General features: G+C 45.9%; 1 protein-coding gene across 47 annotated transcripts in view; it reads right to left on the reverse strand.

Annotated features, from left to right (window-relative positions):
* The window catches only part of LOC135102246 (ankyrin-2-like), a 213,740-nt gene extending 201,591 nt beyond the window's left edge, over window positions 1–12,149 (reverse strand). For all 47 annotated transcript variants that reach the window (XM_064007143.1, XM_064007135.1, XM_064007153.1 and 44 more), the window contains exon 1: window positions 11,938–12,149. In XM_064007143.1, the coding sequence (XP_063863213.1) occupies window positions 11,938–12,144 (207 nt within the window). In that variant the 5' untranslated portion in view covers window positions 12,145–12,149. The remainder of the gene's footprint in view (window positions 1–11,937) is intronic.
* Window positions 12,150–17,373: the final 5,224 nt, after the last annotated feature.

The raw sequence follows: 17,373 nt of genomic DNA on the forward strand, positions 1-17,373 counted from the left end.
TCTAAAAGGAATGACTAAAGAAGTGCAGTTATAGAGGTGTCTTAATAATACTCTCTTTAAGATGTTTAAGTCTTAGGAAGGCGAAAATAAAAGCTGGATAAAGAGAGAGTGCCGTTGAAGTTTGTAGTTGGAGGAGTTTAAGTCATAGGAAGGTGGAAAAAGAGACACAGGTACATAGGTATAGAGAGAGAGAGAGAGAGAGAGAGAGAGAGAGAGAGAGAGAGAGAGAGAGAGAGAGAGAGAGAGAGAGAGAGAGAGAGAGAGAGAGAGAGAGAGAGTTCCGTATGATCCTGTTGTTAACGTACATTAAATCTATTTATCTGTTTGTCTGACTGTCTATCTATAAATCCATCTATTTATCTGTCCATCAGTCAATTAACAAAACTAACAAGTCAGTAAGATTGAAAATTTCTGTCAACCTCTTCTCACCTCAATTTCATCACAAGTCATCTGTACAAACACCAAGGAGGACCTAAACGTATTCTCCAAGCGCCCCTGACCCTCCGTTGTCCCTGAACCTGCTTCTGGCACCCGCAACGAGGGGAAGACTTGGACCAGGTGGGGAAGGGGAATGCAGGCCAGAAGGTTGGGAAATTAGGGAGAACAGGAGAGAGGGAGGATGGGAGTGGAGAGAGAAGGGGAGCGTGGGGAAGGGGAACAAAAGGGGGAGGTTGGGAAGGGGAGCTGGTGTGGGAGAGGAGACGAAATGCTGCCAACTGGGGAAGTGTGAGGAGAGGGAGAGGGAGAGCGGGGAGAGTGACAAGGAAGTTCCGACACACACACACACACACACACACACACACACACACACACACACACACACACACACACACACACACACACACACACACACGCCTTCTTCCCCTTCTATTCTTCTTCTTTCTCCTTCTTCCCTTTGTCTTCCTCTTTCTCTTCCTTCTGAGTCAACTATCAAGCTTTGCTTATTTATTCATCTCTCTCTCTCTCTCTCTCTCTCTCTCTCTCTCTCTCTCTCTCTCTCTCTCTCTCTCTCTCTCTCTCTCTCTCTCTCTCTCTCTCATTTACTCTCCATTCACAGTCTGTTATTTTAATTTTCCTCCTTTCATTCAATATTCTTTACTCCTTCATTCACGATTTCATTCATTTATTTTCTTCATATGCCTCTCTTATTCATCTCTTAATTTACCCGTAATTTTTAAAGCATAACTTTATCAACCTTTAGTCTATTTTGTATTCAGCGTTCGTCTCCAACTTCAATTATCTTTTTCTTGATTTATCTTACATATTTATTCATTTTAATTTAATTTCTTTTATCCTGTTTATTTGTGAAATGCACTATTTTTAATTAATTCTTAGAGAGAGAGAGAGAGAGAGAGAGAGAGAGAGAGAGAGAGAGAGAGAGAGAGAGAGAGAGAGAGAGAGAGAGAGAGAGAGAGAGAGAGAGAGAGAGAGAGAGAGAGAGAGAGAGAGAGACAGACAGACAGACAGACAGACAGACAGACAGACAGACAGACAGACAGACAGACAGACAGACAGACAGGCAGGCAGGCAGACAGAGAGAGAGAGAGAGAGAGAGAGAGAGACAGACAGACAGACAGACAGACAGACAGACAGACAAACAAACAGACAGACAGACAGACAGACAGACAGACGGAGAGAGAGAGAGAGAGAGAGAGAGAGAGAGAGAGAGAGAGAGAGAGAGAGAGAGAGAGAGAGAGAGAGAGAGAGAGAGAGAGAGAGAGAGAGAGAGAGAGAGAGAGACAGACAGACAGACAGACAGACAGACAGACAGACAGACAGACAGACAGACAGACAGACAGACAGACAGACAGACAGACAAAGTTAGACACAGTTAGACAAAGAGACAGACAAACAGACAGAGACAAAGACACACACACACACACACACACACACACACACACACACACACACACACACACACACACACACACACACACACACACACACACAGACAGACAGACAGACAGACAGACAGACAGACACAGTCAGCCACAGTTAGACAGAGACAGACAAAGAGACAGACAAACAGACAGAAACAGAGACAAAGACACACACACACACACACACACACACACACACACACACACACACACACACACACACACACACACACAGACGAACACTCAGGAATCAATGAAAGACTAACTTTAAAACCGGCGAAAACTGACCTAAGAATTTAAACGGTTCCTCCCTTGCACTTTTTACATGAATATAAACCAGAGTAAAAAATAAATAACTAAGTAAATAATTAATAAAAAAAAAAAAAACAGCCCTTTGAGTTACACAGCCGAGGTGCTACGAATCGAGTAACCTTCCTTGTACTACCTCCTGTGTTCTGTTCTCTTTGTTTTCCCTCAGTTTTAAGTCTAAGTCTCCCGATCTCCTGCAGAGCTTAAAGAATCCGATAATGGATGGACTCTCAGCATGTCGCAGGGTTCAAGACGGCGGGGGAGATCCTCTAACGCAGTGAAAGTGAGCAAGGTGCGTTACGTGACTGTGATTTTAGGTACGTGGTCATGTTCTATTTTAGGTTCTGGGTTACAGTGGTGTATTATGTTGAGTGTTCTTCATCTTCTTCTTCTTTTGACTGGTTGTTATATGTGAACTGTCCGTAATTGTCTTGTCAGATTTTTTTTTGTTTGTTTTTTCTTGTTAGTTATGCACGTCTGTCTTTCTCGTTATTTACCAGCGTCTTATGATCTCAGTGTTGTGTTGCTACATGTTAGAATCAATCAATTAGTAAGTCATTCAATTAATGAACATTTTTTTTTATCTTTATCTATCTTAAAAACTGCCAATTAGTCAAGTCATTTAATCAATCAATTACGTATCTAATACTTTCTCATTTCTAAATTACACCAACTATTTCCTGTTTACTTTTCATCAAACACATGCAGTCTGTCCAAACACCGCCCTCCCCACCCCCTAACACACACACACACACACACACACACACACACACACACACACACACACACACACACACACACACACACACATACATACTCACACACAGTATACCCCGCCCAGCACACTCACCACAACACGCTTTATTTACACCCACACCCTCACCCCAAAATTCCTCCTATCCCCACCCTCACCCACCACCCCACCCAAGAAGCCCCGCCCACCCTCACCCCAACAATCTCCCCCATAACCACCACCACCACCACACCACCGCCCACCTCACTGCTCGTACCTTCCGTCACTCATTTCTATGCAGTAAACAAGCTTTGGAGAGTCGTGCACACCCACGCCTGTCCATGCACACGTTCTCTTGACCATACGACCTTACATTCTCCCTCTGTCCTTCCATCACGCTCACAGCCCTCTCTGACCGCCCACTTTTTAATTCCGCCCACATTTCCTGCCTCTATGCCTCTCTTCCCCTGATAGTTATGAAATAGAAACAGATTACATCAAAAGAACACCGTACGACCTTACCCTCTCCCTCTGCCCTTCCATCACGCCCATAGCTCTCTCTAGCCATACACTTTTTACTCCAGCCCAATTTTCCCTGTTCTGCAACTCTATCTCCCGTGACCGTTGTGAAATAGACACAAAATGATATCAAAGCGGCATCAAAGTGACATCAAAGCGCCCTGTACGCCCACGTCCAGGCCGACAGCCACGCCCACAGCACGGCGGGCTCCTCACACAGCAGGTCGCCGCCACTGCAGGTCGGCGTCACCCAGGCTGAAGCCGAACAATGCCGACACATGCTGAAGCAAATCGACATTTCGTGGGTTTACGTTTTCTCTCACGACGAGGAGGATTCACAGAAAACGTGACTCTAATGTGGTCTAGAGCAGCACAGAGGCGGAGACGGATGAGAGAGGCTGTATATAGACGCCGTGACAGTGACAGTGACAGCAATGCAAAAAGCATGACACAGCAGGACACAACAGAGCACGGCATAACAAGCGACGCCGGGAGTCTCAGCGGGAGGTGAACCTGTCCTCTCTGGCAGTTGCACCTGTGATTAAGTTGCGCTTGGTCACCCTCGCTCGATACCCGGCGGCGGCCCTCCGTCAGCTGGGCGCCAACGGGTGCGGCGGCCTGCACGACGGCCCGCCCTCACGCCACGCCTGGCACGACGCTTTGGGGGAGAGGAAGGCAAGGGGAAGGGAAGGGGGAACAGAAGGGGAAAGAGGGGGAAGGAGGAACAACAAGGGAAGAGAAGGGGTAGAGAGGGGAAGCAAGAGGAAGGGAAGGGGGGAACAAAATGGGAAGAGAAGGGGTAGAGAAGGGAAATACTGTTGTGTCTTAGGAGGGGAATATAAGAAGACTTTTCCGTGTTTAAGGAGGAAAGGGGGAACTTTGCCCTGTGTTTAGCTGGAGGAAGGAAGGACGGACGAAGGAATGTGTCCAGGGGAGGGGGCGGGAGTGGAAAAGACTGTTCTAGGTTTAGGGAAGGAGAGAAGAAGGAGGAATGAGTGGAGGGTTCCTTGCTGTTTGTCTGGACGCTTCTTTCATCCTTGCCTGACCTCTACTAACCTCTCTCTCTCTCTCTCTCTCTCTCTCTCTCTCTCTCTCTCTCTCTCTCTCTCTCTCTCTCTCTCTCTCTCTCTCTCTCTCTCTCCATGTTCCTCCTATTCCCTCCTGCACTCACTACATTTAATCACCATCACAAACTCCTCATTCACATGTATTGATCAGACTCCTTTCCAAACACACGTCAAGTAATGATGAGAGTTAAGGCGGCGAGGCTTGAGAACACGGAAAACATGAAGGAGAACACGGTGGAGGTCGCTTACTGGGAAATCTATACAGTTATCTGCTGTCCCGCGCGAGGCAGACCCGGCCACCAACACTGAGGCTCCCAACGCACCTTCCTTCAGCCCTCCTGGTGTGCCCTACTAACTCCTGCAGCAGCTAAAGGAATCCCGCTGAGTTGAGAGAGGTTGTGTCCTAAAAGTTGTGGCGCCGCTCTTTTTTTGCTGTCTGTCTGTCTGTTTGTTTGTTTGTTTGTGTGTCTGTGGGTTTGGTGGTCTCTTAGTGGTATATCTGTCTCTCTGGTTGTTACTGCTTTGTGTGTGTGTGTGTGTGTGTGTGTGTGTGTGTGTGTGTGTGTGTGTGTGTGTGTGTGTGTGTGTGTGTGTGTGTGTGTGTGTGTGTGTGTGTGTGTGTGTATCTGTTACTGGTCTGCCTATCTGGTTGCTACCGGTTTCGTGTGTGTGTGTGTGTGTGTGTGTGTGTGTGTGTGTGTGTGTGTGTGTGTGTGTGTGTATGTGTGTGTTTCAGTCAGTATGTTATGTGTGGTTGAAATACACATACCCGTATTTGTCTTTCATCAACTGTATTTTTTCTACCTGTCTGTCTATCTGCCTGTCTGCCTGCCTGTCTGTCTGTCTACATCTTTGCCATGCTTGAAATATTCCTACCTCTCTTCCTCTATCTAAATTTACTTTTCTAGATCTATCTGTCTGTCTCTCTGTCAGCTGGTCTCTCTCCGTGTCTGCAACGAACATAATTTTTTTCATTTCTACACTCAAACATTTTTCAACCAACGGATGAAAATACCTGATAATATCTTTGTGTGTTCATTTGTGTTTGTCTATTAAATCTGTACCTGTCTACACCTTCTACCCTCGACTTAAAACCAGACAAAACTTTACTCCTCCCTCTCGTCTCTCCGTCCCTCCCCTTCCCTTCTCCCCTCTTACTTTCCCTCTCCCTTCCCCCTCTCTCCCACTGCCCAGAGTATGCCGCACAAAACCCGCAAGTCGCCCCCTTGTCTTGTATCCCCTGGAGAAAGACACGGGGAAACTTTTAACTCTCTCTCTCTCTCTCTCTCTCTCTCTCTCTCTCTCTCTCTCTCTCTCTCTCTCTCTCTCTCTCTCTCTCTCTCTCTCTCTCTCTTTCCTTATTCGCTTTTCTCTGATTGTAATTGTTCCTGTTTCGTTTCTCCTCCTCCTCCTTTTTCATCTCTTTCCAATTCTTTGTTTGATTTCCTTCTGTTCATTTTTTTTTTCACTCATTTAAAGATTATCAGTATTTTTTCAGGTATCTTTCTTTCCTCCTTGTGTATTTCTTTCTTTTATCTCTCTCTCTCTCATCCTTTTAATTTCCTCCTTCCTTGTCCTTCAATTTTACCCTCAGTCAGATTTTGTATTAATCTCTCTCTCTCTCTCTCTCTCTCTCTCTCTCTCTCTCTCTCTCTCTCTCTCTCTCTCTCTCTCTCTCTCTCTCTCTCTCTCTCTCTCTTCCATCTTTCTCCTCCTTCACACATATTTCTTTTTTATTCACCATTTTTTTCTTATCTTCAGCTCCTCCTCTCCTTTATCCACCCTTCAATCCTACTTCCTCTCCATCTTCCTCCTCGTCTTGACTCCTTTATCCAGTTTTCTCCTTCCCTCCCTCAACAACCTTTCATTTTTCTCCTCAATCTCCTTCACTCACTCTTCAATCTTCATTCTTTCCCTCCCGTGAACTCCCTCTTCCCCCACCTCCCGTTCACTCTCTCCCTCTTTGCACTCCCTCATCTCTCTCTCCCTATCCAACACCTTGTCATATGCCATTACCTCCTCCTGGCATATCTCCTCAGTCTTGCCTCCCCTCCTCCACGTGTCAGGGGCGTCAGGGGGACCCACCGCCCGCCTTCATCACTCCCCGGACAAAGGCAACCATGCAAATTGTCCGTCAGAAAAGTTGACTCGTGGCCACGGCATGATGCAGTGGACCAGGTTATCTTCACGAGCCAGAAGGTGGTTTGCACACTCCCCACACGCCCACACTGCTCGCCTCCCCACTCCCACCGCTGTCATCTTTTATACTCTGATGCCGCGACGAAGGAACACAAAGAACAATAGAAAGCAAATCTGTCTGCCCTTACGAGATGTTATAAGCTGCTCTGTCTAATTTGTGTCCGTGTATGTGAGCTTTTCATCGTTTTATCTCCACTGTTTTTAATAGGCTCTACTAGAAGTTATAAGGGTTTTCAAGGATATCTTTTGTAATCCCAGTGACAGTGTAACAGAGATTCTGCGCCGTTAATGCGGAAACACTCATGAGAACTTAACTAATCATGCCTAGCCTTTGAAAATATTCCTATGAGAGAACCAAGTGTTTAAGAATACGAGCCCTAAAGTAGATGTAGGATAATAAAGGCAAAGGCTTCATCGCTTTCAGTATTATCCTACACCGCTCAAGTTAGGATGAACTGATTAAAATCGTAATAAGCTGCTGCTAGAGTCTCTAAGAGATGCATTAGTGCAGTGATCTTCGAACTTTTTTTAATCACGACATAGTTCGATTTTATATGCTTCCTTCATGACCAAGTATGTCTATGCTATTGTAGCTTTATACCTCTGATATGGAAACTGATTCTCTCACACACACACACACACACACACACACACACACACACACACACACACACACACATTACTAATTTTGAATTATTATTCATATATCTGTTTATGATGTGGCGACCCACTGAACAAGAGCTCGTGACCCAGTTTTGGGTCCCATCCCGTACTTTGAAGAACCCTGCATTAGTGACCTTAAATGCAATTAGTGCTTCCGCTGTAGTATTTTGCTGTTTCTTTGTTTTGAGAATTTGTAAAACTATGAACACAGACTCAATATGGATGATGTAAATAATAAGGATGTTAGCATATATCATAAGGTGATGTGGTGTTGGTAGTGTTATATTTATAAAAGAAACAAACAAAGAAAAAAGGAAACAAAAAGTAAGAAATTACCATATAAACATTTCCTAATCTTTATAGCATGTCTGCTACTGATATCCCCCTTCACAAGATTACCTAGATAACACATTTACAAGTCATCATCATCAGTACCAACATACTCACAGGCCTCAGCTACACCTGCCTTCTTTCCTTCATTCCTTTCTGCCTTCCTTCATTCCTTCCTCCTTACCTGAAACAGAGAGATAAAAAATCATTAACATATTGACAACTTTAACACAAAACTTTTTTTTGTCCTTTATTCTTTGCCAATAAAACACACGTCATCCTTCCAAACACCCGATGGAACACCCATGACACAAATAGAGATGAAAGAGAGACACTGAAATAGATATAGGTAAAGGGATTGATATTGATATATACAGACAGATAGACCCATATGAGATACTGAAATAAATACAGGTGAAGAGATAGATACTGATATTCAAAGATAGATAAACACAAAGATAGATGATGTCAAACGTTATTTCATCCCATTTGGTGATATTGGATGCCACTTCGCATCTGTCAAGGCTATCATGGTTACCTCTGACACACCTTCCACCCCCACCCCACTCACCCACCTCATTCCCCTCCCCCTAAACATCCACCTCCACCCATCTCCCCCATCCCCCGAACACCATCCCCAACACACACACGAGCGTACGCCCTCATATAACCCACTTAGGCACGACCCCCAGCACACCTCGTCATCAGGGCCGCGGCCTCGTTGGGTGAGGAGGGAACAGAGGGGCGGGAGGAAGGCACAGGTGGGCGGGAGGAGCCGGAGGGGCAGTGGTGACGGGAAGGCGAGAAGCAGCGTGGGAAAAGCCCGCCACCCAACACCTCCTTGACGGCCACAAATATTTGAAACCTCAGGGAACGGCGCACGTCCTCGAGTCCACCACTGCCCACCCCTCCTCCCCTCCATTACCCTGGCCTGGCACGGCGCCCCCCTCCACCTGTGCCACCTTTAGCATCCCTCTCCCAACCTTTCCACCTGTAACGCCTTAAAATTAATGGCCCCTCTCGTCCCCCAAACACCTGAAATATATCGTGTTCAGCATCCAGAAGGTGAACAAAGTGACAAAAATAGAAGTTTGACACCTAAAAGCGATGCAGATAAAGACAAACGTGGGCGAATACACGCAGACAAGCGGATAGGCAGTTAGAATGATGAGGTGAAAGACAGAGGAAGCTAAAAGGAGAGAAGGAGAGACATTAATGGATAAATAATGGAAGAAGGTAGATAAAACACTGACATAGATAGACAGCAAGACAGACACGGTGAAAGAGAAGCTAAAAGAAAGAGGAAGAAACATTCATGGATAAATAATGAACGAAGAAGATTGATATAACATATGGAGATGGATGAATACACACAGACAAAGACAGACAGCTGGACAGACAAGGTGAAAGACACCGGAAGGAAAAGAGAAAAGGGAAAGACATTCATGGATAAATAATAATAAAAAAGAAGAGGATAAAACAAAAATCGATAAACACAGACAAACAGATAGACGGCCCCAGACAAACAGAGACAACAAAAATAGCCAGACAATAAAAAAAACAAAGCAAACGCAGAAGGGTCTCATAGGACACGTGACACGCATAATCATACTCCCTTTAAGCCCAGACCACGCCACCGCAACACGTGACCGCTCCCCCTCAACCCCTCAAACCTCACAACTCCTGGAAGGCGCGCCAACACCTGGGGTGAGCCAACGGGGACCTGAGCGGCCTGGTACACCTTGGCCCAGCGAGAACCAGTCCCACGAGTCCTCACCCGACACCCGTGGGACCGCATCGCCAGCACATTTCTTCCGCTCGCCGCCGCCGCCAAGTCGAGCCTGAGAGTTGTCTTGATGGCTTGTGGTGCTGGAGTGCCTGCGTCTTATGCATCAGTAAAGTGACTCTCATTGGCGCAAATAATCCTGCCGACATCCTCAAGTCTTTCCTTTTTTTTTTTTTTTTTATGTAGAGGGACACTGGCCAAGGGCATCAAAATTTAGCAAAAAAAAAAAAAAGGGAAAAAAAAAAGAAAGAAAAAAAAGGGGGGCCACTGAGATGACAGTCCGCAAAGAAGAAGAGCTAAGAGGATTAACCGAATCTAGAGAAGTGTTTTGAGGCCTCGCTCCTGAAAGAAATTCAAGTCGTAGGAGTGGAGAAATACAGAAGCAGGCAGGAAGTTCCAGAATTTACCAGGGAAGATGAAAGACTGTGTATTAAACTCTTTACAACAGGTTTTTGTATCTCTTTTGACTATTTTTTTAAGGACTGGCACCTAAGTGGGCATTTTCTTTTATTTTTTTTTTTACCTTTTTTTTTACTTCTTTCCCAGAGCCCTACATAAAAAAAAAAAGAGAGGAGAGAAAAGAAAGGAAGGACAGGGTGGGATATAAGGAGAGAGAAGCGAAGCAGAGAGAGGGTATTCAAACGTAAGATCAAGAGATAGAGAGATGGAGCATTCTCTTGGTCTTGCTCACACCATACAGAAAGGCGGGAAGGAAGGAGGGGGGAAAACATGCAAAGGAGATGAAAGTGCGGAGGAATGAAAGACGAAGACATAGGAAAGGGAAGAAGAAAGGAGAGAGGGAGGAGAAATAAGGAAAAACAAAGACAATTATACGGGAAAGAGAGAGAGAGAAAAAAGAAATAGAGATAGCAAAAAAATAGAAACTGACTTACACATCTCAACAAGATCATAAAGAACAAACCACGTAAGATAACAAAACCGCTGCCTCTCCCGCTCAAAAACTACCGTAAACCATATCGAACTCACAACATTGAAGATCCCAAACAAGCAACATACAAGAGGCACAAAACACAACACAGAAACCAGAGAGAGAGAGAGAGAGAGAGAGAGAGAGAGAGAGAGAGAGAGAGAGAGAGAGAGAGAGAGAGAGAGAGAGAGAGAGAGAGAGAGAGAGAGAGAGAGAGAGAGAGAGAGCAGGAAAGCGAGTATGGGAAGGGAAAGGCAGCTGAGTCAGATAGGTAAACAGGTAACAGGAAACCCAGCCACGTGTACAAGGGATAGGAAAGGTTGGCAGGTGGGGTGTAAGGGTGAGGGACAGGCAGAAGGAGGAGGAACCAGCAAGATGGGAGGGAAAGAACACGGGGACTAGTTGGGTGGGTGGAGAGAATGTGGAAGGAAGCCGATCAGACATGTTTTTTTTATGCTAGTGTAAATGTTTCGCGCAGAGTTATCTATTGCTTATCATTGCTGAGTTTATGGGAATACCTACTGATGGAAGACAGATAATTTTTATACATAATATGTATCTTGCACTAAATTTACACTTTCTAAATATTATTACTAATTCCTTTTCTTTATTATTATTATCGTTATTATTATTATTATTATTATTATTATCATTATTATTATTATTATTATTATTATTATTTCAATTTTAATGGAAAAAATATCACGTAAGAACTTAGCCTATTCTAAATATTGCTGCTATTTTTCCTTTTTTTTTTTTTTTTCATGTATGTAGTTGATCTTGTTCTTATAAATACATTTAATAAAACTGCACTTAAATATCACAAGAGGATGCATTTCATCAAACTGAACATCTAGAAAGAAAAACTCCACCTGACCTTGAGTGACGCAGAGATCCCTTGGCCTTATGTCTGCACGCACCTGACCTCTAACATTTCAACAACCGAATGTATAACGCAAAACTACGCGACATATGAACTTTTATTAAAGATGCATATCGAGAAACAATCCTATTGACCTTGAATGACGGGCGCGCTTTGACTTTTGACCCTGACATTGACCTATGAACATACAGCTGTATTTTTCGAGCGTCACTCAGTGCGGCGACCCTCTGTGCGGTGTGTTACAAGGCCATGGCGGGCCTCGCACCGAGCAGCGTCAAAAACAGATGATGGAAGGCTGGCGGACTTTTCAAGCTTGTGTTGTTCGAAGCTCCGGATCAGCCTGCCCTTCCTTCCCCTCTCTCTCTCTCTCTCTCTCTCTCTCTCTCTCTCTCTCTCTCTCTCTCTCTCTCTCTCTCTCTCTCTCTCTCTCTCTCTCTCTCTCTCTCTCTCTCTCTCGTTTCATGTCTTTTTTTTTTTTTTTCTTCATATCCATGCATGTGTAAAAACTGTGAACATAACATTTTAGATTATCTGAGTAACCTCTCTCTCTCTCTCTCTCTCTCTCTCTCTCTCTCTCTCTCTCTCTCTCTCTCTCTCTCTCTCTCTCTCTCTCTCTCCACACACACACACACACACACACCTGTCTCTCGAGCCTCGCCCTCCGGTGGCGGTGCCTCCTCCGCAGCAGGCGCGTCTTGGTCGTGTCCCGCTCGGGCCTTCTGTCCAGCCTCATCTTGAGCTGCTCCTCGTCCTCCTCAGCCTCACGGGGCTGGCGCTCCCTGCCCCGCTCGCGCTCACGCCCACGCCCGCGCCCACCACTCTCGTCGATTTCGATTTCCAAATACATTGTACTTTTGTCAGTGCCAATAGTGGAGCTTGCGATTTTTCTGCCAGATGAGTATGAATTTGAGCACCATGAGGCGCCCCCGCAGTGCCAGGGCCAGGCGCATCTGCCACCCGAGCGGACAACTTGGCCCCGACCCCCAGCCGCCCTCGCCCACACTGCAGCAGCTACCAAGTCCACCACGTGCACCACGCCCCTGGGGATATCCTGAAGCTTCCTTCCCCTCCTTCTCCTTCTCCTCCGCCGCCGCCGCCCACTTCTCTTCCCTTAGTCGTTGCTCCTGTGCTCTTCGTCGTGATCCTCGAGGAAGGCGCAGCTCAGCAAACACGCCGATCAGACACTCGAAGGTTCCGCCCTTTTTGGGCAGGGCGCTGGCCGAGGGTGCCACTTGAGCCTCCAGGGGAAGACCAGCAGGTTGCGCGCCATCCCTCGGGCCGCCGACCACCGTGGCGGGCCGCTGTGGCAAAGGCGGGTGTGGCTCCCAGCGCCTCCCGCTCCAGCACCCGCACCTTCCTGCCCACAAGCACAGTTCCCCAGACGCAGCAGCTTTGCTCTGGAAGCGTCTCACATCAACAAGACACGTGCAGAGCCCCGGGGAAGTATGGCGGAGTTCACGCGGTTACTTGCCGCTTCGATCAGCACTGTTTTATCGGTCTCGAGGGCGCCTGTGAGGGGCCTGGGCGTGAGGCGTGTCGGCGATGCGCGCTACACGGCGGTGCTGTGTCGTTTGTCGCTGCGAGGTGCGCTCCGCGATCTGCAGCCTGGACGACCGTGAGAACTCGCCGTCTGTTTCCCACGCGGGTCTGCTTACCGGCCCGTCCTGCGGTGGGGCCTGCCGGGATTACGTTCACCGCGCCGCCTGCCGGTTCACAATTGACCCCAAGACTGTGCGGCGATAAAAAACTGACTCGATGCCACTTGAGTCTCCACTAATAAACCCGAGACTGGTGGATGTAAAAGCTGCCTGGGACGAGTATTAGGAGGAGGAGGAGGAGGAGGAGGAGGAGGAGGAGGAGGAGGAGGAGGAGGAGGAGGAGGAGGAGGAGGAGGAGGACCGGAATGCATTACGTCAATCTGGACCCATTAGGTAAGTTCCTGAAGGATGAGAACCATTCACCCACGCCTCTCAGTTCATTTGCTCAGAAGTTGCTCTTTAGCAAGGGGACGGTGAGGACAAGCCACACAGGGCCGGAGTCATGAGAGCCCTGAGGGACAAGAGAACAAGTGCAAGAGGGAGAGTGAGGTGACAGGATGGAGCCCACAGTGAAGGGAGACAGGAACTGATGGGGAGGCAATACAGATGAATGAAGGTCAGGAGGACGATGGAAAGGAGGAGGAGGAGGTGGAGGAGGAAAAGATGGAAATAGGAAGGCATGTTTTATGCAGGGGACAGCAAAGTGTAGGCCTGGTGGCTTCTTCCATTTTCCCTTGGTTTCTTATGACCGTAAAATAACGATGAAGATAATGATAATGAACATAAAAGGGCGACCATACCAAAGGTGAAGCCAAGTTTTTATTTTTCATTTATTTTATTTTATTCTATTTTTTTCACCACAATCGACATGACACACAACACCAAACACCTGTGAAGACCAGGACCTCCTCCCCCCCTCCTCCTCCTCCTCCTCTCCTTCTTCTTTCCCCTTCCCCATTCCCCTTCCCCTTCCCTTTCCCCTTCCCCTGCTCCTTCCCCTGCCCAGATGGGAAAGGTGAGCCCTGTGTGAGTGCTTATTGCCGCTTTTCCCCCACCACCACTATTTTGTTACTGCAAGCTCCACCACTACTGGAGTCACCAATGTCATCACCACCACTACAGCTTGATGCATTACGTTATGTTTTCTTCAGTATCATCAACAGCATCATTAATCGCCATCATGTCATCGTCACTGTTACTGTCACCGCTGTCATCACTTATAAAGTTCGTAGCCTCATTCACATCACTATTACTGCTACTGCCACCATCACCACAATTCATCACTGTAATCACCATCACCAACACCAATATACATATATTTGTTTCATCACCACAAGTTACACTATTAAAATCATGATCATCACCATCACCATAAACACCAGGTGCATCACAATCATCACCATCACGCCAGTGCCATACCGACACCACCATCACCACCACAACTACCATCACCACCACAACTACCATCACCACGATTCTTAAGAAAAACAAAAGCGAACAAAATTTTCTTATCCATAATCGAATAAAAAAATCATTTCAGTACGTCCGTCTAAACAATTTGAAACAAAGCAAGATGAAAAGGAAAAAAAAATATATGACCTTTACATTTAACATTATTCATTCTATTTCTTCTCTCTCTCTCTCTCTCTCTCTCTCTCTCTCTCTCTCTCTCTCTCTCTCTCTCTCTCTCTCTCTCTCTCTCTCCCTCTCTCTCTCTCTCTCTCTCTCTCATTAATGTAAGAAAAACAAAATTAAAAATGATATCCACACAGAGAGGTCATCTATAAATAATTCTTGAAAAATAACTTTGGGAACAACGTATCAGTTTTCTATAAAGGTCTGAATTAATTTAATCAGCCCACTTTCTCTCTCTCTCTCTCTCTCCTCTCTCTCTCTCTCTCTCTCTCTCTCTCTCTCTCTCTCTCATCTCTCTCTCTCTCTCTCTCTCTCTCCCACTTCCTCCCTCTCCTTTCCCCTCGTCCCCTTCACCTGCCCTGCATTCCTGTCCTCCCTCCCAGCTCTTAACTTCCCATCTCCTTTATTCCACCTCACATTCTGTCTTCCTATCCTCATTTCTACCTCCTCTTCCTTCTTCTCTCCTCTTTCATCTCTTCCTCCTTCCAGTCTTCCGCTCCACTTCTCTACTTCCTCTTTCGTTCCCTCCACCTCACCTATTCTCCATCTTCCCTCCTTTCCTCTCCTCCTTCCCTTCTATCTTCCTGTCTTCCCTTCCATCTCCTTACTCTTCCTCTCATACACTCCATCTCACATTTTGTTTTCCTCTCCTCCTTTCTACCTCCTCTTCTCCCTTCTTCTCCCTCCTCTTTCACCTTCCCTGTTTCCCTCTCCACCCTTTTTGATTACTACTTCCCCTCTCGTTCCTACTCTCTCACCTGTCTAATTCTTCCCCACGTCTCCACTCCCTCCCTCTTGTCCTGCATCTTCCCAAAACTCGTTCTCTCTGATTAGGTTCATTCCCAAGGCTTTCTAGGACGATGACGGCACTCCCTGGACACTCCTCGCCACTCCCTCAACCCAAGGAAACAAGTGTTAATCTGTATCCTTTGCCCACCAACCTTCCCTGACCCCCGAAATATAGGTAGGTATCCCTTGGCGCCATCCTTCCTTGAGCTAACCTTCACTCCTGCATTAAATTGAAAGTGAAAATGTTCTATTAGGAAATGTTCTGCAAGTCTTCTTCAGTTATTCCTACAAGTTGCGTTTTCTGTTATTCTCATTCTTAGTAATTTCATCACCAATCTACCTATATTCAAAATTCGAAACACCAGTCACTAATCTATCAGTTCCCAGTCACTACTAGTCTACGGCATCCAGTTTTCAGTCAAAAGTTTATCGCGCCAGTTACCAGTCACCATTCAACAGTTATAAGTCGCCAGTCTCTACTACCAGTCCCTCAGTGTCTCAACAACCCCAGTCTCAGTCACCACTGCCAAGTTATCGGTCACCAGTCTATTGCACCAGTCCCCATTCCCCAGTTTTCAGCCCAGTAACCCATTTCCTCTATAGCCATTCCCCGCCACCCAATCACTCTCCCCCAGTCACCAGTCACCATTCCTCATCCCCTAGTCCTCAGTCACCAGCCCATCACCTCATCAGCCCATCACCGGGCAGGGATAAAGCAGCAACAATATCAGTGACGAGTGTTTAGTCAGGTTGAAATTCTACCTGCCCCCTCCCCCTCACTCCCCACCCTGGTAGACTGACACACTAGAGGTATCACCCCACGGCGCGTATAAAAATAGGGGTAAAGAACACTTCCCCAAGTCCTCGGGTAGCCTATCAAGGGTAACCCGAAACCGCGCCGCCCGCACAGAGGTGGTCGTTGGTAACACAGGACTTTAATCGAGTCCCCCTGTATGTGAGCGTCAAGCAGGGACAGCAGAGAAAACGGGTGTCTTGTGGGAGTTACAGGGGTGGCTTTTGTAGTTTTGTTAAATGTAACGTTGTTTGGGATTTATGACCTTATTTCATACAAGAAACTCTAGTAATATTAGGAGCACGACACACTAAAATTCGGCAGGGACAGGAGAGAATGATTGAATAAAACTCAACAAAAATAGCAAGACGAGAGAAAACGGTAATTTTCAAAGGGGTTACAGGGGATGCTTTGGTAGTTTGTGTACCTGGGGAAGGGCGTGCATTAGGGCAGGGTGGTCCCAACTGGTGGGCCACAAATGACCCGCCAGTCTGTGGCCCGTGACCGCTTGTATTATAAATTTATTTTGTGCACGAAAAAAAACACGACGAAGTTTCTGTGTCTATAAATGAAACAGTAATACGAACTAGGATTATATATATATATATATATATATATATATATATATATATATATATATATATATATATATATATATTATATATATATATATATATATAATATTGCCCTCCATGTAAGCTTTTAGAGGTGAGATGGCCCAAGATGTCGAAGTTGGACCAGCCAGTATTAGGGCGTGGTAAATAAGGGAATGTTTTTTTTTTTTTTGGGGGGGGGGATTTGCATTGTTTAATTTATACCGGAATCTTTTACAAACTGGAGTATGATAAACCGGGCATCTGACAAAAATAGCAAGACAGGAGAGAAAATAGTCACCTCATGGAATTAAAAGGAAAGGTTTTTGTAACTCATGTCTATCTGGGGAAAGGTGTATATGGCAGAGTGTGAATAACGGACTACTGCTTAGGATTTCTAATGTCATTTTATGTATGAATCCTTACTGATAGGAGCATGACACACTAAAAATCAATAACACAGCTGATACACAGAAACACTCTTATAACATCACTGGTAACTTACTTTAAGCAAATAAATAACCATAAATTGACGTACGTAACATAAAAAAGCTAATAAAACCTTACTTTGGTTTATATCCCACTCTTAAAAAGCTAAACACACATTCCAGGGGTGGCTATTTTGTTCAGGCTCTGAATGCTATGTGAGAAAACGAGCTGGTCGCCGTGATTTCAAGGCAGACTGAAGCAAGGACGACGTTTCCACAGAAAACGAAGGCATGTGATGT

The sequence above is a fragment of the Scylla paramamosain genome, chromosome 7 (assembly GCF_035594125.1).
Source record: "Scylla paramamosain isolate STU-SP2022 chromosome 7, ASM3559412v1, whole genome shotgun sequence".
Lineage (NCBI taxonomy): Eukaryota > Metazoa > Arthropoda > Malacostraca > Decapoda > Portunidae > Scylla > Scylla paramamosain.